The 22,786-nt window shown below is 37.2% G+C and overlaps 13 protein-coding genes across 13 annotated transcripts; 5 read left to right on the top strand and 8 right to left on the bottom strand.

Moving 5' to 3' along the window:
• Window positions 1-140: 140 nt before the first annotated feature.
• SEC5 (exocyst subunit SEC5) lies at window positions 141-3,056 on the top strand (the record flags this gene model as incomplete). The annotated part of the gene is made up of 1 exon (NM_001180473.3): window positions 141-3,056. One exon carries the CDS (start codon window positions 141-143, stop codon window positions 3,054-3,056), a length of 2,916 nt encoding a protein of 971 aa, NP_010450.3.
• Window positions 3,057-3,156: 100 nt separating this feature from the next.
• TRM82 (Trm82p) lies at window positions 3,157-4,491 on the bottom strand (the record flags this gene model as incomplete). Its single annotated transcript, NM_001180472.1, has 1 exon — window positions 3,157-4,491. One exon carries the CDS (start codon window positions 4,489-4,491, stop codon window positions 3,157-3,159), a length of 1,335 nt encoding a protein of 444 aa, NP_010449.1.
• Window positions 4,492-5,146: 655 nt separating this feature from the next.
• SEC1 (Sec1p) lies at window positions 5,147-7,321 on the top strand (the record flags this gene model as incomplete). Its single annotated transcript, NM_001180471.1, has 1 exon — window positions 5,147-7,321. One exon carries the CDS (start codon window positions 5,147-5,149, stop codon window positions 7,319-7,321), a length of 2,175 nt encoding a protein of 724 aa, NP_010448.1.
• A 90-nt stretch (window positions 7,322-7,411) lies between these two features.
• Window positions 7,412-7,939, bottom strand: CWC15 (U2-type spliceosomal complex subunit CWC15; the record flags this gene model as incomplete). The annotated part of the gene is made up of 1 exon (NM_001180470.3): window positions 7,412-7,939. One exon carries the CDS (start codon window positions 7,937-7,939, stop codon window positions 7,412-7,414), a length of 528 nt encoding a protein of 175 aa, NP_010447.3.
• Window positions 7,940-8,261: 322 nt separating this feature from the next.
• Window positions 8,262-8,972, top strand: NBP2 (adaptor protein NBP2; the record flags this gene model as incomplete). Its single annotated transcript, NM_001180469.3, has 1 exon — window positions 8,262-8,972. The coding sequence occupies one exon, from the start codon at window positions 8,262-8,264 to the stop codon at window positions 8,970-8,972; it is 711 nt and encodes a 236-aa protein (NP_010446.3).
• Window positions 8,973-9,155: 183 nt separating this feature from the next.
• ACL4 (Acl4p) lies at window positions 9,156-10,319 on the bottom strand (the record flags this gene model as incomplete). The annotated part of the gene is made up of 1 exon (NM_001180468.1): window positions 9,156-10,319. The coding sequence occupies one exon, from the start codon at window positions 10,317-10,319 to the stop codon at window positions 9,156-9,158; it is 1,164 nt and encodes a 387-aa protein (NP_010445.1).
• Window positions 10,320-10,640: 321 nt separating this feature from the next.
• SSY1 (Ssy1p) lies at window positions 10,641-13,199 on the bottom strand (the record flags this gene model as incomplete). Its single annotated transcript, NM_001180467.1, has 1 exon — window positions 10,641-13,199. The coding sequence occupies one exon, from the start codon at window positions 13,197-13,199 to the stop codon at window positions 10,641-10,643; it is 2,559 nt and encodes an 852-aa protein (NP_010444.1).
• Window positions 13,200-13,579: 380 nt separating this feature from the next.
• Window positions 13,580-17,485, bottom strand: SAC3 (Sac3p; the record flags this gene model as incomplete). The annotated part of the gene is made up of 1 exon (NM_001180466.3): window positions 13,580-17,485. One exon carries the CDS (start codon window positions 17,483-17,485, stop codon window positions 13,580-13,582), a length of 3,906 nt encoding a protein of 1,301 aa, NP_010443.3.
• A 422-nt stretch (window positions 17,486-17,907) lies between these two features.
• Window positions 17,908-19,005, bottom strand: HOM2 (aspartate-semialdehyde dehydrogenase; the record flags this gene model as incomplete). Its single annotated transcript, NM_001180465.3, has 1 exon — window positions 17,908-19,005. The coding sequence occupies one exon, from the start codon at window positions 19,003-19,005 to the stop codon at window positions 17,908-17,910; it is 1,098 nt and encodes a 365-aa protein (NP_010442.3).
• A 24-nt stretch (window positions 19,006-19,029) lies between these two features.
• On the bottom strand, window positions 19,030-19,431 carry YDR157W (uncharacterized protein; the record flags this gene model as incomplete). Its single annotated transcript, NM_001348811.1, has 1 exon — window positions 19,030-19,431. The coding sequence occupies one exon, from the start codon at window positions 19,429-19,431 to the stop codon at window positions 19,030-19,032; it is 402 nt and encodes a 133-aa protein (NP_001335757.1).
• On the bottom strand, window positions 19,424-19,837 carry RPA14 (DNA-directed RNA polymerase I subunit RPA14; the record flags this gene model as incomplete). The annotated part of the gene is made up of 1 exon (NM_001180463.1): window positions 19,424-19,837. The coding sequence occupies one exon, from the start codon at window positions 19,835-19,837 to the stop codon at window positions 19,424-19,426; it is 414 nt and encodes a 137-aa protein (NP_010440.1).
• A 524-nt stretch (window positions 19,838-20,361) lies between these two features.
• CPR1 (peptidylprolyl isomerase CPR1) lies at window positions 20,362-20,850 on the top strand (the record flags this gene model as incomplete). Its single annotated transcript, NM_001180462.1, has 1 exon — window positions 20,362-20,850. The coding sequence occupies one exon, from the start codon at window positions 20,362-20,364 to the stop codon at window positions 20,848-20,850; it is 489 nt and encodes a 162-aa protein (NP_010439.1).
• A 540-nt stretch (window positions 20,851-21,390) lies between these two features.
• ENT5 (Ent5p) lies at window positions 21,391-22,626 on the top strand (the record flags this gene model as incomplete). The annotated part of the gene is made up of 1 exon (NM_001180460.3): window positions 21,391-22,626. One exon carries the CDS (start codon window positions 21,391-21,393, stop codon window positions 22,624-22,626), a length of 1,236 nt encoding a protein of 411 aa, NP_010437.3.
• Window positions 22,627-22,786: the final 160 nt, after the last annotated feature.

Raw genomic sequence — 22,786 nt, 5'->3', positions numbered from 1 at the left:
CGTTTCTGTTTTCAACTTGAAAAAACAAAAGTATCAACTCCTACTATTCAACTAAAGTAACAAAAATAAGCTGCGTTAAAGCTGCTAAACTAGGAAAGAAGTTTCTGTTGAAATAAAGTAGCGAAAAAAAGTTTGGTACCATGGATAGGTTTCAAATTGGCGACGAGCAACTACTTCGTTTTTATCAGTTGAAGACTATTAATCCGACCCATTCCTGGGCCCAAGATTCCTCAAAATTGAATAATGAAGAGGCTACAAGCAATGAACTTGGCGTTGAAACGTCATTCGACATATTAAAAGACTTCAAATATGGCAATCAAATTAGCATTGACAAGGAATCGAGAGCATATTTAAACGATGAGTCGTTAAGTTATATTAGAGATCCCTTGAATGGACAAGAAATGTCTAAAGAATTGCAACATCTACCAAATGATTCAATGCGGTTGAACTATCTTGTCAACAGTAAACAATTCAACGTCAAAGCCTTTCTGAGAGATATGCACAAACAAGACTCTTTCAATGATCTAAATAACTCACTGGACAGGTTGGACAGTGATATACAAGACCAATCTATACATTTGAAACAATTGGTTGGTAAAAATTTCACCAAGTATGTTAAGATTAAAAACAAGTTAGACCAAATTTACAAAGAATTTGACGAGAAAACGAATGAAAAAAACCAATGTGATTCACCAAAAGAAAATCAAATAAATGTGGAAAGCTTAAATAAAAAGGTCGACGAGGTTATTAGAACAACAACTTTCAAACTGAAACCGCTAATGGATAACTATCAGAAAATTTTGAATTACCAGGCCACCAAAAAATTTATTGAATTGAATAAGTTTTACTTCAACCTACCCAAATCTTTAAAGAGATGTTTGACTAACAACGATTTCAATGAGTTCATTATCGAATATTCAAAAGGTCTTACGCTCCGTCGCCGTTTCAACCAGAGTTCAGATGCTTCACAATCTCTTGTTATAAAAAGAATTTGGACTCAAATAGAAAATTTATTAGTCACGTATAAAGATCTGATTTGGAACAGTTTAATAAATTCAAATTTTAACATTGACCAACCCCAAGAAACAATTTTGTCCCTCTTTTCAAAATTGTTGAACTTAGAAAACTTTATCAATAATAATCAAAGAGAAAGTGAAAGTGGTAACAAGAACACAACTTCATCATCCAATGAAAATCCAATCCTAAGATGGATGTCCATCAAAATGAATGGCTTTCAGAATGAACTGAACGAGTTGTCTGGCCATATGATTAGTAAAATCATTCATTCTCAAAGGCTTATATTACAAAACAATACTAATCAAGATAAAAGTCAAGGGTGCGTGGAGCTGTCGTATTATTTGAAAATCAATCAATTATTCCAAATAATAAGTGATACGGGCAAGGATAGTGAAGGTTTGAAAAGTACCGTTGAACCCAATAAAGTTAACACCATTTCTGGAACCAGCTATCTAAATTTGAATTGCCAACCCAGCTCTCAAGGACTAACTGATTCCCCAACTATCATTGAAATGTGGCTATTAATCTTAAAATATATTAACGACCTGTGGAAAATTTGTGATCAATTTATAGAATTCTGGGAACACATTGAAAAGTTCCTCGATGGGACTTACCAAAATTCCATTATAAATGAAAAAAGAAAAGAAAACATTTTGATCGGTGATTCTAATATTATTGAATCATACCAAAAAAGCTTGATCTTGAAGGAAGAACAGATTAACGAGGTTAGGTTAAAGGGCGAGGAATTCATCACTTCAGTCTCACAAAATTTAATATCATTTTTCACATCTTCTCAATCATCTCTACCATCATCATTGAAGGATTCTACTGGAGATATTACCCGCAGTAATAAAGATTCGGGGTCACCTTTGGATTATGGATTTATACCTCCTAATTGTAATGGATTGAGTTGTTTAAGATATCTACCGAAAATTGTGGAGCCCATTTTGAAATTCTCTACCGAGTTAGCGCAATTAAATATCACAACTAACGGAATCACCATTTGCAGGAACACTCTATCAACTATAATCAATCGTTGCGTAGGTGCCATATCTTCCACGAAATTAAGAGATATATCTAACTTTTATCAACTGGAGAACTGGCAGGTCTATGAAACGGTTACATTTTCAAGCAAATCACAGGACAGTAGTAAAAATCTAACTTTCGAATATGGTGTGACACAATTTCCGGAAATTGTCACCTCGTTTCAAGAAGTGAGTATCAAAACTACTAGAGATCTATTATTCGCATATGAAAAATTACCAATCATTAACGGAATTTCAGTAGTAAGTTATCCGTCAAAACAACTGCTCACAGGTATAGAAATTCAACAGATTATATCGATGGAAGCTGTATTGGAAGCGATCTTAAAAAATGCGGCAAAGGATAAGGACAACCCAAGAAATTCTCATACCATCTTAACATTAACAAATCTACAATATTTTAGAGAATGTGCATTCCCAAATATTTTGCAGTATTTTGATGACGCATTCGAGTGGAATTTGGCTTCCAAAAACTTAGAATTATTTAGCCTACTATCTAAGATGGAATCTTCAATTTTCGGTAACTATCTTTCTGACTTAAAGATCAACTTAAGGGATACTCTTGAAGAAAAATTCCACGAAATAAATTGGCCCATGTATACATCAAATTCATTCAGGGTTGGTGACTATATTATAGAAGCGTTAATGATTCTGATCGTGGTTCACAGTGAGTGCTTTAGAATTGGGCCTCAGCTCATCCATAAGATTTTAATTGAAACGCAGATTTTTATAGCCAGATACCTCTTTGAGGCATTTAAGCCTTATGTTGGTAATCTTTCTAATGATGGCTCATTACAAATTATAGTGGATTTGGAATTCTTTCAGAAGGTTATGGGTCCTTTACTTGAAAAGGACACCGAGGCCACATTAAGGGCGTGCTTACAAAACTGTTTCCAGAACGACACAAATAGACTACAAAAATGTATCAATGAGATTAATCCTATTGTATCTGCCAATTTAAAAAGAACTGCTATTCAATTCGCCGCCTTCAGCTAGAAACAGAGGTATAAAGATGTACTAACAATGATTATTAACACAAATCGGTACGTATCTTTTTTTATATTAGTTATAAAGATGTACTTACTACCTTTTTATTTCACGAGTAATGTTCTCCATGTTTTCTTAACGAGGAAACATTGTATAACGGGTAAATTTCTTCTTTCTTGGTCACCAAGTTAGAATCCCCTTGTACTGATTGTATGATGGCACTGTCAAATTCGTTTGATTTTTCATTATTCACGACAAAACTATTCTCATTTAAGTTATATTCAATGAATTTGGCAAAATTTTTTTGCACACCAGATGATTCCTTATTATCTAGGGTGACTTGGAATTCATCATTATGGGCGGATAATGAGATAACATTATATGGAAAAGTTATAATTTGCTTTAGTGCAAGATCCCCTTTTTGTTTTTCGGACATTTCCAGAATTATTATGCATTTTGTAGCTTCGACGAAAAACGCAACAAACGGTAGGTTCTTTGACTTTATAATTTTACTAACTGCAAATTCAATAATATCATTATTTTCATTTTGAAATCTTGGTGGTGCTAAATGCTGATCATTCAAATAAGGTTTAATCAAACTATTATAATCGAAGGTAGACAAGTTCTTACCAGTTTTCCAATCCCAAGCGAAGATTTTATCGTCACCACCTGCACTTAATAATAAATAGTCTTTGCCACAGCATATGGAAGAAACAAAATGCTTATGACCAAAGAGCCATTTGTCCACAATGAAACATTGGGGATAATGCGAAATTTTAATATGCTCATCTCTATCACTTGTAATTATGAATTGATGACCGTCAGAGTCTTTAATCAAGTGTACATCAGTCAACATAGAGACATGACCGAGAATAGGTTCTTGAGTAAACTTTTCTTCCGGGATAGAATTAATATCAATAGAATATACATCACCAAATTTGTCAGCTATTATGACTGTAGTATCATCTTCGGCTATAGAAATAGCATTCGGTCTCTTTGAGAAGCAGAACCTTTTTCTCAACTTTAAGACATTTTTGGAAGTTTTGTCGACATCGAAAACTAGGAGGGACTTGTCAGAATCTGCGCACGCAATTAGTCTTGATTCATCCGAAGTTAATCTCAGATTTCTTATGTACGAATATATCGGTGGGGCGCCAAGACCTGGAGATGGTACCTTGGCTGCTGTCCTTTTAATGGAATCGCCTTTATTACTTTTCAATTTTTTGTTCTCGTTTTCGTTTTCGCTGGATTGTCCTTGTTGCTCCTTAGCAGTGGTGTTTCTCGATTCTTGAATTTTGTCGAAATCATCAGACCATTTTCCAGCAAATTCCCAATGATTTGGCGATTGATATTTGAAGCTTAAGATACAATTCTTAATGATGGCGAAAACTAATGAGCCATCACGAGAGGTGAGTAAATTCTGCAAAGGATGAATGACGCTCATTGTAAAACACGCGGACTGCTTCAAATTGACAAACCTTGCTATACTTTAGCTGCTAATATATCATCAATACGCCTTTACTAGTAAAAAATTTTTTCATCTCATCGATTTTTTTCACCTCGCCATTTTTTTCGCTGATTAAAAGAAATGTATCTGAGATAAGTGCCATATTTAATGACAGCAGCGTAAAATAAGAATATGTAACGATACAATAAGAAAACTATGTTTATGTGTCACCTCTTGCTTGCGTCTTGGGAAAAGCATTCCCAATAACAGAATACTAAACCGGATGTAGTAGCCCTCTTAGTTTTTCTATCTAACATGTCCATCCTCCTGGATCAAAATATCAGTAATCTTGTATTCCTTACTTGCGATACAGCTATTATTACAGGCACTCTTTAAAAATCATCGAATAGCCGATCGACTACACACTTATCCCTATAACATGGTGTAAGTGATAGAGAGGTGAATGGCGGCGTCGTCTTATGTTCTCGCAATTATTGGTAGATGGTCACACAGCACGGTGTTTTTCTTTTGCTTAAACGATCAGTTTAAGTCCCTATTGAAACTAGTAAGACATTGCTTTGTAAGACCTTGAAAATAATTAGAATCCACTGACAAAGTAGAAGAGTGTGCACATGCTTGGTTTGGCGGAACGATGTCTGATTTAATTGAATTACAGAGGAACTATTTGATAGGGGTTTTGAATCAGATTGAGACGAAAAATAACTTGAAGTTTCTTATTATCGATAAAACTGTGGAGACAATATTGAGTTATCTTTTCCTCACACCCCAAGAACTTTTAAATAATGTCACATCTGTTGATTTGATTGATTCCCCAACAAGAAAAGGACAATCCTCCATCGAGGCAATTTACATATTGGAACCAACGAAATATAACATCAATTGTATCGATGCTGACTTCATGGTAAGACCACCTAAGTACAGAAGATGTCACATCAGATTTTTACCAGGATTAACAAACCCTATATTTCAGTTTTTTCAATCAAAACGTTACATTGCTCAAAATTTGGAGTCATTTAAGCCGATCGAACTAGGGTTTTTCGTCAAAGAATCTCAATTCTTCGAAACTTTACAAATGGAACACTCATTACAGGTTTTTTTCAACAACAACTGTAAGGCTTTGATTCCTACTAACGTGAGGAAGATTGTAGGCTCACTAGTTAGTTTGTGTGTTATTACGGGGGAATATCCGATTGTTAGATATTCTGTATCTAATCCTGTGGAAGAGGAAGATGCCCGCAATGGAAACGCCGTAGTCAACGCAAATTCTTTAACAAGGTCTATTGCAAACGCTTTCCAAATAGCGATAGATACATACGCTCGCAATAATCCAGATTTCCCTCCTCAAAACACTGAAAGACCGCGTTCCATTCTAATAATCACCGATAGAACACTGGACCCTTTTGCGCCAATATTACATGATTTTAGCTATCAAGCAATGGCTTATGACCTGGTAGCTAATGTGGACACACAAAAAGATATATATCATTATTCTGCCGAGAATGAAGCTGGTGAGCAAGAGGAAAAGGTTTCAAAATTGGTAGATTTGTATGATCCTGACTGGATTGATTTGAAACATCAGCATATTATGGATGCCAACGAATATATTCAAGGAAGAATCAAGGAACTGATTGCTAAAAACCCTCTGCTGGTTGATAGATCGAACGTAAAGAATACTACCGATCTGCTGAGTGTCGTAGCGCACCTGAAAGATTTTGATGAAGAAAGAAGAAGGCTGATTTTGCATAAGACACTGGTAGATGAATGCCTAGGAGAGAACGCGGAAAGAAAATTAGCGGATATTTCTGCTATTGAACAAAACCTATCCGGATTTGGAATGGATTTTAGTGGTGAGAAGATAAAGCATATTATCGATGATCTCTTACCAGCGTTAGCAATGAAGGAACCGACAATCTTAGATAAATTGCGTTACATTATTGCGTATGCTCTTTTCAGAGGTGGAATTATCGAGTTAGACTTCATTAAATTATTGAACTTTATAGGAGTTACTCATGAACATGAAAATTTCCAGCAATATTTAAAAATATTCAGAAATTACGATTTAATTGATTTCAAATTGATCAAAGACAAACCGAAGGATAAACCATTTCAAAAGGAATGGTTTCATGATACTTTAGTGAATGATCCAAATATCTATCACACTTCAAGGTTCGTTCCCGCTGTAGGGAATATTCTTTCAAAGGTTATAGCGAATCCATTGTTATTGAGCGAACAATACTTCCCATATTTAAAGGACAAGCCAATTGAGTTATTGAATGAAGAAGAATTCCAAGCAGGCTTAGCGAATACCTCTGCTAACTCCTCCTCATCCTTAAGGAATCCCCGTCACAAGGCAGCTTGGACCACGAAAAGCTCTAATATAAAAAAAAACATACCTAGACAAAGATTCTTCTACTATGTTATTGGTGGTATATCAATTCCCGAAATTAAAGCTGCTTATGATCAATCAAACTTGAAGAACAGAGATATCTTTATTGGCAGCGACGAGATATTAACACCAACAAAATTCTTAGATGAAGTGGAACGTTTACAAAATCCTAGAGAATTTTTCAAATTCAAGGAAGATCAGCGCCAGCAAGTAAACCCGCCTGATTTCCTTCTAAGGGAAATGAAACCGGTGGCACAACCAGTCTCTCATGTTCATTTAAAAAGCCAAGACAATAGTCCTAAGTCTGGTACTTCTAGTCCCAAAGCAGCAGGTTCTCTCAAGTCAGAACCACCCGAAAAAGAGAAGAAACGTAGCAAATTCTCGAGGTTCTTGAAAAGAAAATCTCACCATGATAAATGATCCCTTAAAGAAGACAGTGATAAAAAAAATCACTTGCTCTTGTCAAAAAAAAAAGATATAAACGTACTATTTATGTATCGTTCCTATGTACTATCTAACATGCTTATGGAGAAATTCTTGATGATATTCAGATTTTGTCATATCGTTAATGTATCCGGACGCTGATTTTTTTGTTGCATGTTCCTTAATATTTGTCTCTTTGGTTACTTTATGGCGTCCAAACGCCGTGCCCTTTCTCCACGATCGCCTAGACGAATTTCCTCCCTTTAATTGTTCATTTCCTTCAAGCTCTGCTTTATCTTCCACTTTATTTTTTTGAGTAACCAGCAGCTCTTGCAACGAGTCTTTTTGGTCTTTCTCACTGCGGGTTTCTTGGAGGTTCCCACTCCCCACAACATCCTGTTTCTCTTCGTTCATTACTGCCTCCTCTAAAGATTTATCGTTGCTCCTATCTTCTTGCGCACAGTTTGCTCTAAGATTTTCCTCCTCTTTAAATTTCCTGTATTTTAATGTTGTATGTCCTGGTAGTAATCTGGCATGCTCGATGCCTGTTGGTGTATAAGCGGCCGCTTTTGCACCGCTTCTTGCTTCTAACTGTGGTCTGTGTGATGTGGTCATGGTCTTGTAGCCCTTTCAAATGCCAGCCTCTGAGCAAGTTCTTTATGGAGCCTTTTGGAGCTTTGTCATTCCTATTTCCTTTTCGTGAAGAGATAGACTATTATTTTTAGTCACACCAACTTATTTTTCCAGTTGCGAGAAATGGAGAATTCACTTCAGAAGTAGCTTGTAATGGACAATGCAACACAGTGCACAGTAACAACACGCTCAATCACACATAATAACAGCTACCAATAAAACGTGATAGATACTAACAAATTTTAAGTATTTTTCTCAACTTTACCTTACTTTAACTTCCACTGACATATTTATTGAATCTACGATGGCAACGATGGAAACGACCACACAAAAAGATACCAATATTTTGAAATCTGGTCTCAAAAAAACTATAGGTGTTCTCAATGAGGCAGTATTACAGAACGGGAGAGAGGTGGAGGCAGTGCAGGCAGGAAATAGTGACACAATGGAAGATACAGAAACAACCACAATAGGTTATATATCAATCAAAGATTATGCGTACGCAGATTCGAATCCTCTCCATTATGGTTATTTTGATGGAGACAATGAGGAGGATGAAATGGTTTCAGATTCTTCAAATGGAGAAGACACATACAATAAAAGACAAAGTATAACACTACCAGACGACTACATAGTTAACCAACGTGCTGTTGCCCTCTACGATTTCGAACCCGAAAATGATAATGAATTGAGATTGGCTGAGGGTGACATCGTATTTATCAGTTACAAGCATGGGCAAGGTTGGCTAGTAGCAGAAAATGAGTCAGGATCAAAAACAGGGTTGGTACCGGAGGAGTTTGTCTCTTATATACAGCCGGAAGATGGTGAGAACGAGGTGGAGAATAAGGCTCGACCTTTCTATTTGACACATTTGATTACACAGAGCGTTAGTCCTAAAAACAATATTGATAACACTAACGAAGATGAATACGACGACAACGATGAATGGGAAGATATTGATGATGTTGCGGAGGTCGAAGCAGATATGAAAACAAAATTAGATATATCGGATTGAATACAAATTCCAATTGGTTATGACAGTAAAATACTCACTAAAAACAGATAAAGAGGTCACCACCCTGGCGGTATGCCTGGCCGAATCTTCTTCCATCTGTTCTATGTCATAATTTCCGTTTCTTACGGATATATACATATATATCAGTGTATGTACTTATGCATATGTTAAATTAGAAGACTATTAGTCAGAATATTCTTCCTCTATGTCCAACTCTTCCAAGTCTTCATTCTCATTCACTAAATCACCCTTCTTGATTTGTGTTAACTCACTTGGATCTAGAGGACCACCAATTTCTTGGAGTAAAGCATTAGCACCGCCCAATAATTCTTGCACAATTTCATCTTTGCTGTCAGCATTGACACCTGCTTGCAATGCAAAACTTAGCGCTAATCTTGAGTCATAGATTAACTGGGAGATTGGTTCGTGGGATAAATCCAAAGGAACTTCTTGAATGAGTTGGTTAAACTCGTATATATTTTCCGGACGCAGGCTTACTTCGGGATTGTTCAACTTGAAAATTTCTAATTTACTCATTAAATAATAAGTAAAACCCTCTAGATAATAACCCTCTATGTTATCCTCATCTATATCTCTTACTGCGGCAATAACTTTCAATGCGACTTCGTAAGCTCCCACTTCGAGGCACATCTTTGTTAAAGATAAAAGAGGTTGTAAAAGATCTACATACTCTGACTGTAAACCAGCTTTCTGAGTTGTGTCACCATTTTCATTTATACCGCTACCAATTTCTTGTTTTTTCAACTCAAAGAAATTCCAGGCTTGTGAGAATGCTTCATAAGCTTCTCCAAATTTTTGTTGCGAGATTTTGATAGAACCCAGGGTAGACCATGTTTCAGGAGATTTTCCCTCTGTGAGTTCCATCGCCTTTTGTATTAACTCCTCACACTGCTCTTCTGCATTTGGCTCCATACATAAATCCGTCATCCAAATTTCAATCACAGAAAGCAGTCCACCTACAATCTTTTCAACCTGAACGTTGGTTAACATTTCACCTCCAGTATTAGAGATGTTCATTATTCCGCGAGTTATTATCGATACACCATCCTGTCCACCCATGATTTGACCCATGGTAAAAAATTTGTCCGGTCCGCCAACTTGTCCCTCAGGATCTAATTCGCAAGCACGCGCTAAAATTGGGTAGGCTTTCTCTACCTGTCCATTATCCAGGTATGCATCGGCAAACACTTCATTCAGTATTACATTGTTTGCGTTTTCTTTTTTCAGTGAACTTTTGAACGGCTTCAATATTTTGAGCGCCTTTTTGGCATTATTTTCAGCCAGGGCTTCTTTGGCTTGCCTAATTGTGGCTTCAAGTTCACTCATATTCCTTTTTTAATCCTCAGCCTGAAGATGCTTTTAGGTATAAGTTCTAAATTTTCTTAGAACTATGAATTTCACTATAAGTAGGCAACTAATAACTATTAACCTACTAAGGTCATCTCATCGAAATTTTTTTTTCTTCATTTTCAAAAAATATTCAGTTACCCGCACAATCTAGTGCGTAAAGCAGTGTCAATATTTAGTATTAATAATAATATAATAATAATAATAATAATAATAATAATAATAATAATAATAATAATAATAATAATAATAATAATAATAATACTAACAATAATAATACTAATAATAGTACATATAACCCTAAATCAGCCAGGTAACCAACTTCTTCGCTCTTTCCCTATATGTTCCCAAATATTGGCTATGTTCGGTCCAGTCAGTTCTGTCCATTTCCCTCCTCCCACTGTCCATATCTAACTGATCTAGTCTTTGAATCTTTGACGTTCCGAGAACCTTATAAGCTGTGTAACTGATAAAGAAAAACATCAGGCCACCATATGCTGAAAAAAAAGCTTTAGTACTCCAGAAATGATGTATAAAGTTAGGATATCCCATAAATATAACAAATAATGAACATCCAACTAGACCATAAATCGCTAGATATGGTTGGAATGGCGATTTATATGGGTATGATGAATCATTTCTTGATATAATATCCTTCCTTTGTTTTAGGGCGTAATAGAATCGCAAAAAGGAAAGATTCAATCCCATCCATATAATAGACGTACTAGCACTAGAAACATTGGCCAAGACGTCGAAGTTTTCAATCGCGGTTTGGTCAACTGCAATATAAGCAATGACTGAAAATAAAGAGGAGAATATCACTGAAACATAAGGAACACCTCTCTTGCTGCAAATTTCGAAAACTGGCGGTGCCTTCCGTTGTACAGACATGGCGTATAGTGTTCTTGAACAACTAAATAACGAGGATATCCCTGCTGTAGCAGTGAAAAATATCAGTATTGCGTTAAAAGCAGATGCGAAAGTACATAGCCCAAAGTTCTGCAATGCAACAACCCAAGGACTAGAATAACCTGTTCCTACTGAAATCTGCCTATAATCAATACCGCCGCGACAATTAGTCCTAAGTCTCCAGTCCATTCCTGTGCCTTTTATAATGGCTTCATACCTCTTTTCGGAAATACCAGGAAAATATGATAGTAGTCTTGGATCGCCACTGTATATGTTGATGCCTACCGAAAAAATCAAAAAAACGTAAGATATCAGTACAATGGAAAATGTCCTTTTTGTAGCAGAAGGAATTGTTTTCCTTGGATTTATAGCTTCCCCACTAGCTAAAAAAGTCATCTCAACACCGCTAAACGCAAATGTTGAAATTAGCATTACTGATGCCGTAGCTAAAAATCGGCCTTTTGGGCCTGAAATTCCTTTTTTGCTTCCTTCGCCAGCATCAGCCAGGTCAAATGTTGGACGATATAGCCCGTAGGTCAAATTTCGGACAGATTTAGAGCTATCCCAATATCTAAAACCGACTCCTTCGTGAATGTCATTTCCATGTCCGGCATTTAGGATGATCATCGTGAAAACCATCAAAATTGCAATTATCACTTTGCTTATTCCAGCAACATATACAATTTCACCCATTATGCTGACATCCAGTAAATTTACTACAATGCTAAATGCAGAAAACAGCGTGATAAACCCTGCTGTTACTCCCTTTGATATATTGACATTATTATAATAGCTGAGATAGAATGTACTTGAGGAAACTTGGGCAGGAAGAGCAAGCATACAGGAAATCCAATACGTCCAGCCCAATGCAAATCCGAAAGCATCCTCTACAAATCTAGAAGCCAGTCCTGAGAACCCAGAAGACACAGGAATAAGGGTGGATAACTCTGTAAATGACAGCATTGTGGCTAAAATGATGCTACCTGTGAGTCCAAACCCAAGTAGTGTACCAAATGGCCCGGCAATAGAAAAGGCTTTCCCTGAGGTTAAAAATAATCCGACACTAAAGCAAGCCCCGATAGAAAGCATTTGAATATGGCGCACTTTTAATTTCCGTTGGATATGGTATTTCCTAGTTGCCCTGGACCTATTGAAAACCTTTTCAATGTCATGCAATAACGATCCACCTTCCACAACAGATTCACTACCTGATGCACCCTGCTCGTTTATTTCGTCAATGGCGTGTTCTTTATGTGTTATGTCAACATTTTCATCTATTGCAATATTCCTGTAGCTGGCGTTATCAATTACATCAGTAGTGGAACTCAATATAGAAGAATTCCCTTTGGTGTGGCCCTCTGCGTTGGGATTATAATGGCTTCTTCTTTTCAGTTTTCTAGGAATACCAAGTTTTTTTCTGAAAAAGTTTGAGGCAATGTGTTTCATTCTGGAGTATCTATCGAGGGGCAGAACATAATCTGCAGGTCCTAACGGGGAATATTGCTGATTTAATGAATCCTCGTTTAAAATATGTAAATCATTTTTGGTGTTTTGACGGAAGAATTCTTCCATCCTTTCCCTGAGCTCATATTCCCTTTGAACACGTTTGTTATATGTTTGGAAATCTTGAATAGGTTCCTGATATATTTGTTCTTCTTCTGGGCTAAGCATGTCCTCCATAGTCAAATGCTTCTTTTTAGTGTATTTATCCGTTAAAAAAAATCTTTGATTTTGTATTGAACTTCTATATAACTCAGCGTCATTCCAACCTTGCTCCTCAATAATGCTCTTTAAAATGCCAGTGTCTATACTACCTGGTATACTTATAGTTCCGTCTGTATCATTCTTAGCAAGGCTGGACGAAGTATCATGCTCCTGTGAATGAGAATCTGTAAATTGGATATTATGCTTATTGGGAAATAGGTCATATATTTGGTTGACAGAACTCATATTCCTCAAGGAACTTCCCTATTTTTAAGCAGTTTATAACTTTTTGGCCTCTTATCACACGCCTGTTTCCTTTTTTCCCCTAGAGATGCTTCTATTAGTCTTCAACAGTATATGATTATGATAGGCAATGCATGTGTAAAGTTAATATATCAGAAGACTTTTCCCTGAGAACGTGTATGTATACTCTGTAGGTCTTTTGATATAACTCTGTATTTGCAACCCTGGCTTCACTTTTTGCACAATTATTGAATTTTTCTTCCGCCGAGCTTTAGAGAAAAGGATGGCACGCCGACAGTAATAAGAAATGGGTGATTATCAAATACTTTTCCTAAAGCTATAGAAAAAATGCACATTTCTTTTGTTTATATATTACAAATGCTTTAATCATTATTTACTTTCTTCTTGACAGAATCGATCAAGATCTTCAGCTCTAATATACTATCAGGAATGTCCTCCTTACCTTGATCGGCCCCATCTAGCACAGGAGTAACAGGATTAATTGGTGTTTGACATATTTCTTGATTTCCCAGAATCCTTTCAGAAACGTTATTCAAATATACAGATGTACTCTTCTGGTTTTCGATTAATTGTTGGGACTGTATATCGGTGGTGTTATTCCCGCTAAAACTTGCAGCTGGTATGTTATTACTATGGCTTGGTGTGCTAACGGGTAATACGGTATGTAAACTAGTAACTCTCGAGTTTTTCCTGAATTTCATCGCCAAATGAGATGGTAAAGGTGGTGAAGTAGACGAACCAGAGGTGTTTAATCTAGAAGCTAGAGGAGTTTTAAATTGGCTCGAATGAGAAGTTGACAGGAGTATTGGCAATTTCCTTTTCTTGCTTCTTGGTGATGCATCTATATGCGATTCTAGATGCGCATAGGTGTTCCTTTCGCCTATTTGTTGTTGGTACTTGTTTTTCTCTTTTTCCAGCATTTTCTTCATCTTTTGATCAATGTCCTTTGTAGTTTGTAGTTGAGTGCTACGTGAGTGAATGCCGGCCAATGACCTTTTCTGACGAAGTGTTTTATCATATTTTCCCCTTTCTGTCAACTTGTACACATAAGAATGTGATATTTCAGATAATTTGTCCTCTAAACACTTATGAGGGGATTCTTCGGTGAGATTCATTAAGTCAATGCGTTCAATAACACTACTATAGTTTTTAGATATTCGGTTTAATTTTAGTAAGTGTTTAATGGTACTTTCCGATAAAGTATTTTCTGCGGATTCCCAATAAATAATCAAAAGGGAAAAGCATATATTTGTATTTAGAGAAATACCAGTGATTAGCTTTATCAGTTCTTCACCATCATCTTTCAGTTTCATCTCCAAATCGAATATATCTGGATTCGTAACACCTGTATTAAATATCAATAATTGCAAATCACTAAAATCAGATGGTTCATATTCATCATCAATACAAATTATTCTGCTAGAGATAATATTATTGCTGAACTTTTTTGAATCCTGTGCTGTTTGCAGATTGAACTTACTTAAGATCCAACGGTTTGAGAGTGATGTCCAATCTTTCGCATAAATGAATAAATTTGCCGGAGTAAGAGAATTGGAGGGGAACTTTTTCGTAAGGTTATCATAATAGATTGATTGCATCTCTAACGGCCGCCAAAGTTTTGAAATCTTGGTTAAATGAGTCGCAAACTTATTAAACTCGTCATTTACAGGTGAAAATATTAGATTCTTATCTGAAGATGATAGCATAAATGATGAATTTACGTTACCCTTATACGGGGTTCTAAACAAACATGTAGATTTTTTAAAACCTGGTACTCCTAATTGGTGGCTTACGAGTTTAATTTCTTCCCTTTTTTTTTCTTCTAATATACGGTTCTTCTTTGCTTGAGAATAAGATGCTTGCCATTTCTCAAAGAACTTTTTTTTTAGAGTGGAATTCCTTTTCAATTCAGCACGAGAATCCATATATATCAGATACAACCTTTCATGAAGAAATGCGTCATAAAGTTCACGGGTCATTGTGTCAATGAAGTCCTTCCTATAATTAGCCTCTGAAAATTCACGCTTAACAATACTAATCACGCTACTGTTTACCACTTCTTTTACTAAGTCATTTGCAATTTGTTCAGTGATTACTTGTTTGTCCGCATTTTCTTGCTTCTTTTTCAATTGAGTTTTCTCTTCTTCTATTCGTTGTTCTTCTTTTTTCCTCATTTCTTCTTGCTCTGAACTCAACTTCTCATCATATGCACCATTGCTGGTCGTGGATATCATATGAGCCTTGGAAGCTTCCACCGTAGAATTCTGTGCTGATTGATCAAAAACAAATGGGGAGCCTCCGTCTGTGACGGTTTTAATTTGTTGTTGTTTCTGTTCCGATAGGTCTCCATGAACCTGTGGCGTTAATAAAGGATTTGTTGATAAAGTATGAGATTGAGATATTTGAGGTAATTGCTTAGATTCCTGTGAAAAAGGAAAGTGGTTGGGCCGCGTTGCAACTCTTTTTGGAGAGGTATTGATCTGTGGTTTAACGGATGAGTTTTGGTTCAACTTTTCGTTATAGTTGTTTTGAAAATTTTCCATTAAAAAAGATTGGTCTGCGATAGAAGGTATTCTATCCTTTTTTGGGTCCTTCACATAAACCGAAGAAGCCAAATTATCTTCACCGCCATTAATTAAACCCTTGTAAGTAGTTTTCTGTAATCTCCTTTCTAAGCAGGTAAGGTATGTTTTTTTTAAAGGTTGTGTTTCTGACAATTTGTGAGAATAATGTTGCAATGTTTTCAAATCGGCTGCATCCCCATTTATGATTTCAATTGAGTAATAATTACAAAATTCAATTATTTCTTGCCGATTATTAAAGAGTAACATATTTTCCAAATAAATAAATGGTATTGGTTTATGCTTTTTGTTTAAAGTATGTGATAAAGCTCTTAGCGCATAAAATCTAATATCCGTCAGATGCATTTGCAAAAAAAATCCCATTAATAATGGCAAGCTGGGTGATTGCATTAACTGGAAAAACCTTGCGTAGAAGTTTAAACAATTCTCAGTTTTAACAAACCCGCGTTCAGTATAAGCTGAGTTAGATATAACCCTTCTGAAACATAAAGCCATTTGAACTAATTTATCTTGGAAAATATGTTTTGGTAATCTTTGGATATTCTCATCGTATTGAGGGTCTCTTATTTTACTCAGGAGAGCATAAGCTCGAAATTCAGCCTCATTTGGGCATGTTCCGCCGCTGGAACGAACGTCATCGTATATTTCTGATAACGTGATAAGGGATTTATGCAATTGTTCTAGTTCTTGTTGAAGCGAAAATTCCACATTTGATTTCACCATGATATGCAAGATCAGAAGATGTATCCTAACAATACGCTCATTACAATCTACCGCCTCAGGTCCTGAATAGTTCTGATATGTAAAGTCCTGCCTTATGGATCTCATCCTATCCCATAAGAATCCTTCGCTTTCAGGCAATGTTGTTAATAAGTTATCTACAATATAGTCCAATGTCTTGACTAAAATATGGGGTGGCCTAACATCAGAAGGTAAAGGAGGAGCTGCTGCTGCTGCTGGCCTCGCGAAGACCTTCAATGCTTTAGTTCGAGAAGCTTTTTTATCATTTGGTTGATTTTTTTCATATGAATACACAGTATATTCAACGTTTCTTCTTGATCTCTCGAATGTGGGACACATATCTAAACAGGTACCTTGAAATACTATAGCATCGTAAAGATCCTTTGCTGAGTCAGCTTTATCCACTAGCCCTTTTTCTTCCATTATCGATCGCTCAGTATTTCTCATTTTTTTTAGTGTTTCATACAATTCATTGAGATCATCTATGGATTCTTCCAATGAGATCATTTTTTCTTGATTAGCCTTGTCCCAGGGATCTTGTACAAAAGCTCTTTTCTCCAATTGAGGTTCTTGATTAATCAAAAACCTTGGTAATTCTCTTGCTTTGTGCGATCTCTTCTGAAATCCCAAATTATCAGGAGAGGAAATCAGTGGACCTACAAGTTGAATGGTCTTGGCATCGTTTATCATATATTTTTTCTTTTTATCTGGTTTATTTTCCGTGTAGGAAGGTGAGTGTGAGAGATTTTGTAACGGTTGCTGCGACTTCTTTTGAGAGGTAGAGTGCACCATGAAGACATTTTTCGAAGGTTTCGTTTCATTGCTATTTAAAAAGAAATTGCTGTTGTTAACAGTACTATTGGCACTAGTGTTATCATTATTTCCATGCCCTTTGAAAAAATTGAAATTAGTGGAAGGCACTACTGAGCCAAATGATGTGTTCATTTAAGGGATACCTTCCAAGAGTATTACCTGAAATGAGTACCAACAGTGCTATTGTGAGTGTATCCCAGCTTTGAGATATGTCTGCTGCTTTCCTCTCTCCTTTTTTTTCCCATGTAAATGAGTTGTTTGTATGCATCACTACGCTCTCTGTTTAGCTTTTTTCTTGGGTCAGCGAGAGAATTACCTTTTCTTGAAGTGGAAGAAAAATAATAAAGGCTTGGTATTATACTATTGAAAAGAAAAGAAAAGAAAAAATAATGAACATTGAATCACGAATTCTCGAAACTCAAGAAACTAATAATAAAGATCTACGTTTCAAATTATTATACGTATATTCATACACATATACTTATTTACTTGTTTTGTATTTTTTGTTCGTTCGAAAAAAAAGTAAGATGAAGACATAACTTTGCAATTTTTCCTTAAATCAAGTTTCTTGCTAGTAAGATTTCGGCAATCAAGACACCAGAACCAGCGGCACCAATAATGGTGTTGTGGGAAAGGACAACCATTTTGAAATCTAACAATGGGTCTTCTCTGATTCTACCAACGGAAACACCGTAACCGCTGTCTCTGTTCCTGTCCAACCTTGGTTGAGGTCTGTCTGGTTGTTCCAAAACATGAATAGTTTGCTTTGGAGCAGAATGACAGCCTAATTTGTAGGCATCGCAGACGTATTCTTTTAGGCATGTCTTGACTTGCTCGACGGATGGAGCAGGTCTGTTCTTGAACCTCAAAGAGATACATTCGGTGTGCCCATCGGAAACAGCGACTCTGTTACATTGAGCAGAGACTTTGATTTCTTCTGGAGTCAATAGTTTGACGTGTGTCTTGTCTTCTGCTAATGGAGCCAAGATTTTCTTGGTCTCCCATTCCATCTTGTCTTCTTCACCACCAATGTATGGAATAATATTGTCTAGAATATCAATACCTGGTACACCTGGGGAGAAACCAGCACCTGAGATTGCTTGCAAAGTAGTAGTGGTCAAAGCATCAATAGGACCGAATTTTTCAATCAAAGGCTTCAATGGTGCAACCAAACCTGCAGTGGAACAATTGGAAATACAGATAATGAACCCTGGTCTTGGCTTACCTTGAGCCTTGGCGGTGTCAAGCTTTTGAGCTACAATATCCAAATGCTCAGGATTGACAACAGGAACAATCAATGGCACATCTTGTTCTCTTCTATAATTCTTGGCATTGGAAACAATGGCGATACCAGCTTCCATGAATTCCTTTTCGATAGCGCCAGCATAGTCAGCATCCAATCCGGAAAAGACGATGTCACACTCTTTAAAGAATTCAGATTTACATTCGGAAACAATAATATCGGTAGCAGATTCCGGTAGCAAATCGGTTTGCTTCCAGTTCACAGCGTCAACGTATTTCTTGCCAGCTGATCTAGAAGAGGCACCAAGAACTTTCAGTTCGAAATGAGGGTGATTTGCCAACAACAGAATGAAACGTTGACCAACGGAACCAGTAGCACCCAAAACACCAGCAATTTTCTTTCCAGCCATTTTAGAACGCTTTATTTCTACAATTTAATTTGTATGTGTACTTAAGTGAAAACAAGAAAAACAAGATTTAATTTTATACTCGAAAGTGAATGAACAAATAAATATGGTTCTTTTATTTATTTTTTCTGCTTTTCTATTTTTCTCTAACATTTTGAACTGGTAGTAGTCAGAGGAAAATGAGTCAATCAATGCTTGACAACATGATTTGGAAAAAAAAAAAGTGTGAAAAAAAAGAAAACCGGGTACTTTGAGGCCGCTGCCGGTGATATTTGGATCTGGAAAGAAAGAGAAAAAAAAGCACTGAAGACGTTCAGATGTCAGAATTCTAACTGATATGCATATATTGTAGTATACAGAAGGCGTATGTGAATGGATATGTAGGATTTTGTGTAAAAGGGCAAGGCTGCTGCTACAGGTCTCACTCATCGGCGAATGTAGTTTTCTTGCCGCCGGTGGCACTAACACCTATGCTTGTCTCCTTCTTCTCCGTCGTGGAGACCTGAATGGGCGCGGCGGAAAAGTCTTGGGCGGGTGGCAGACCCTTGAAGTCTCTCTGAATCCTCTTTAATTGCGATATGGAGCTGGAAAGGTTGGTGTCGATGTTGAGGCTGGTGTTAGCCACAGCGGCAGCGTCCGCGTCAGCGGCGTTGCCGCTGATGGTATTCATGGTAGTACTATCAATAATGTTCTCCTTCTCATCGATAAAGCTCTCCAGAAATTGAAGAACCTCGTCAGTAGAGACATGTTGGGGCAGCTGCGTGGCATGAATGACCACAGGCGTGTTTAGCGTGGTAGCAGTGTTATTACCTGTTCTTCTAGAACCTTTCATCATCTTGTATTATCGAAATCTTACCTCAGACGTCTCCAGTTCTGCTCTGCCTTACCGATGAGACCTCTATAATCAATGTGATTTAAACATATGCATCATCTTGAAGTAAGCTCGAAATGAAAAATTTTACACCCGCAATATGCTTACCCGTCGCTGTTAGATGTTACCCGCCTTTCGCCCCTTAGGGGTTTCCACCGCCCCCCTCGTCCTCTACGGTATTTTCTGGGGCGCCCAGCCCGCCACGTCCCGCCTCGTCTCGAATTTCTTCCTCTGCTAGACGGGCTTCCACGCGCTTCCACTCATTTCTGTCTCTGGTAATGGCCGTGGCCCTTCTCACTTTGGTTGGGCTTACGCTGACAAGTGTCTGTTCGATTCCCTGTATAAATATAAACGTATTCTCTTGAGCCTTCTATCCTTTTGCCACTGTCGTCATCATTTGTTCCTCCTTTTTCGCTAGATAGGTTATATTAAGATTTGTCTTGAATTTAATATCTCAACTCAATCCAAACTCAACCGCTAATACTACCATGTCCCAAGTCTATTTTGATGTCGAAGCTGATGGCCAACCAATTGGCCGTGTCGTTTTCAAGTTGTACAACGACATAGTCCCAAAGACTGCAGAAAACTTCAGAGCTCTATGTACCGGTGAAAAGGGATTCGGCTACGCTGGCTCTCCATTCCACAGAGTTATTCCAGACTTCATGTTGCAAGGTGGTGACTTCACTGCTGGTAACGGTACCGGCGGTAAGTCTATCTACGGTGGCAAATTCCCAGATGAAAACTTCAAGAAGCACCACGACAGACCAGGTTTGTTGTCCATGGCCAACGCCGGTCCAAACACCAACGGTTCTCAATTCTTCATCACCACCGTTCCATGCCCATGGTTGGACGGTAAGCATGTTGTCTTTGGTGAAGTTGTTGACGGTTACGACATCGTTAAGAAGGTTGAGTCCTTGGGTTCTCCTTCCGGTGCCACCAAGGCTAGAATTGTTGTTGCCAAGTCCGGTGAATTATAACCGCTCTGCCTGGAACAATACAGCAAAAATTGAAACGAACTATTCTCTCTTAAATTATATGTATATGTATAAGGTATGTGTATGTATGACAATCAATTCTTATAACTAACTCTTCCTACCTATATCGGAGTATGTTGCCAGGCTTGCCAACTAGCCAACTACCGCCTAGGTTATGCCTGTTAAGTTGACGCCGCCGGGTACCGCCCCCTGTTTTTCCCACGTTTCTTTCTTTCCTCTAGGTAACGGATTTTCGGCTTATTTTCCACAGCGAGAAAATTTTCTTTCTCCTGCACTTTTTTTCATATTCAGGTCCTTTGATCCATTCATTCATTCTTGTTTTAATTTCAATCTAGATTTTAGTTTTCGGTTGAATTTATCTTTAGTTTTTTATCAATAAGAATTGGTCTAGCTTATCTTTCCAGGCTGCTTATAGTTTACTTTTTTTAAAAAATTATATTTCTATCCAATATACAAATCGGAAGGGAAATTCATATACACAAATTAAACGTTCCAATTGCATAAATACCAACACCATACAAAATGGACTCATTATCAAAAAAGATTCAAAATTTAGGTATCCATGATATTAGAAATGCCGCAAGGTTTGCCCAAAACGTGATAGTCCAATATGAGCCTTATCAGATAGATATCCGTCGTGCTACAAATACCGATGCTTGGGGCCCCACACCGAAGCACCTCGCCAAGGTTTTAAGGAACAGATACCAAGTGCCGCTCTACTTGATGACAGAATACACGTTGAAAAGATTAGTCGACCATATCGCTACCAGGCCCAAGAACCTATACGAAAAGGCAAGAAAGGACTACGTTAATTATGGGTCCGAATGGAGGGTGGTCTTAAAATGTCTAGTAGTCATTGAATTCCTATTATTGAACGTCGACACAGGTGACGAACTGAATCAGATTAGATCATGTTTGCTCACTCATAAGCATATTTTAACCAGGGAGATTGCCCAATTCAAGGTAAAATTCTCCAATGATGGTAAAATGGAGATTCATGAGAGAGGTATTAGGAAAAAGGGAGAACTTATCTTGCAATACTTGGAAGACTCACAATTTTTGAAAAAGGAAAGAGCCAAGAATAAGAAGAATGCCTTGAAAATTCGACAGCAAGGAGAATCCTCCATTTATAATGCCAACCAGATTTCAACGTCTGCAAGTTACGATAACATCGACGACGATGAATTTGATGCAGATGCAGATGGCTTTGACAGTGAAATGGATGCTAATAATGTGACCAACTTCAATGTTCCTGTGGAAACAGAAGCAAATTCGAATACTCGCAGGCGTTCTCATATGGAAGAACAAAGAAGACAAAGAAGGGAGATATTAAGAGAGCAGATCAAAAATAAAGAACAGCAGAGGAAAAGAAAGCAACAACAAGATAGCATCCCTGACTTAATCGATCTTGACGATAGTACTAGCACCACGAATAATATAACAATAGACAATGGTAATAATGACAACAAAAACAATAATATCAACAGCAATAGTGATGATGATGATGATGAGTTTGGCGACTTCCAAAGCGAAACGAGTCCCGACACAACAGCACCTAAAACTTCCAATAGTAAAATAGATGATTTGCTTGACTGGGATGGCCCAAAGTCAGACACAGATACCACCGCTGCTGCGCAAACATCATTGCCCTTTGCGGAGAAAAAACAGCAAAAAGCCCGTCCTCAGGCTACAAAGGACAAGTCGAAGGGAAATGATGCATTTTCCGACTTATTCTCTTACTCCAAGTCGTTGGTCTAATCACCAAATACCCCTTCATCTCCCAATACATTCAATACAGTCAACAAATTTTCATTCTCAGATATATGTATCCATATATACACTAATAATATCTTACTAAAAACTTGTCTATTTCCTTCTTCAAATGTCAGTTTTCTTTTTATTGAATATCAAAAAAATA

The sequence above is a fragment of the Saccharomyces cerevisiae genome, chromosome IV (assembly GCF_000146045.2).
Source record: "Saccharomyces cerevisiae S288C chromosome IV, complete sequence".
NCBI lineage: Eukaryota > Fungi > Ascomycota > Saccharomycetes > Saccharomycetales > Saccharomycetaceae > Saccharomyces > Saccharomyces cerevisiae.
This window is presented reverse-complemented; position numbering and strand designations above follow the sequence as displayed.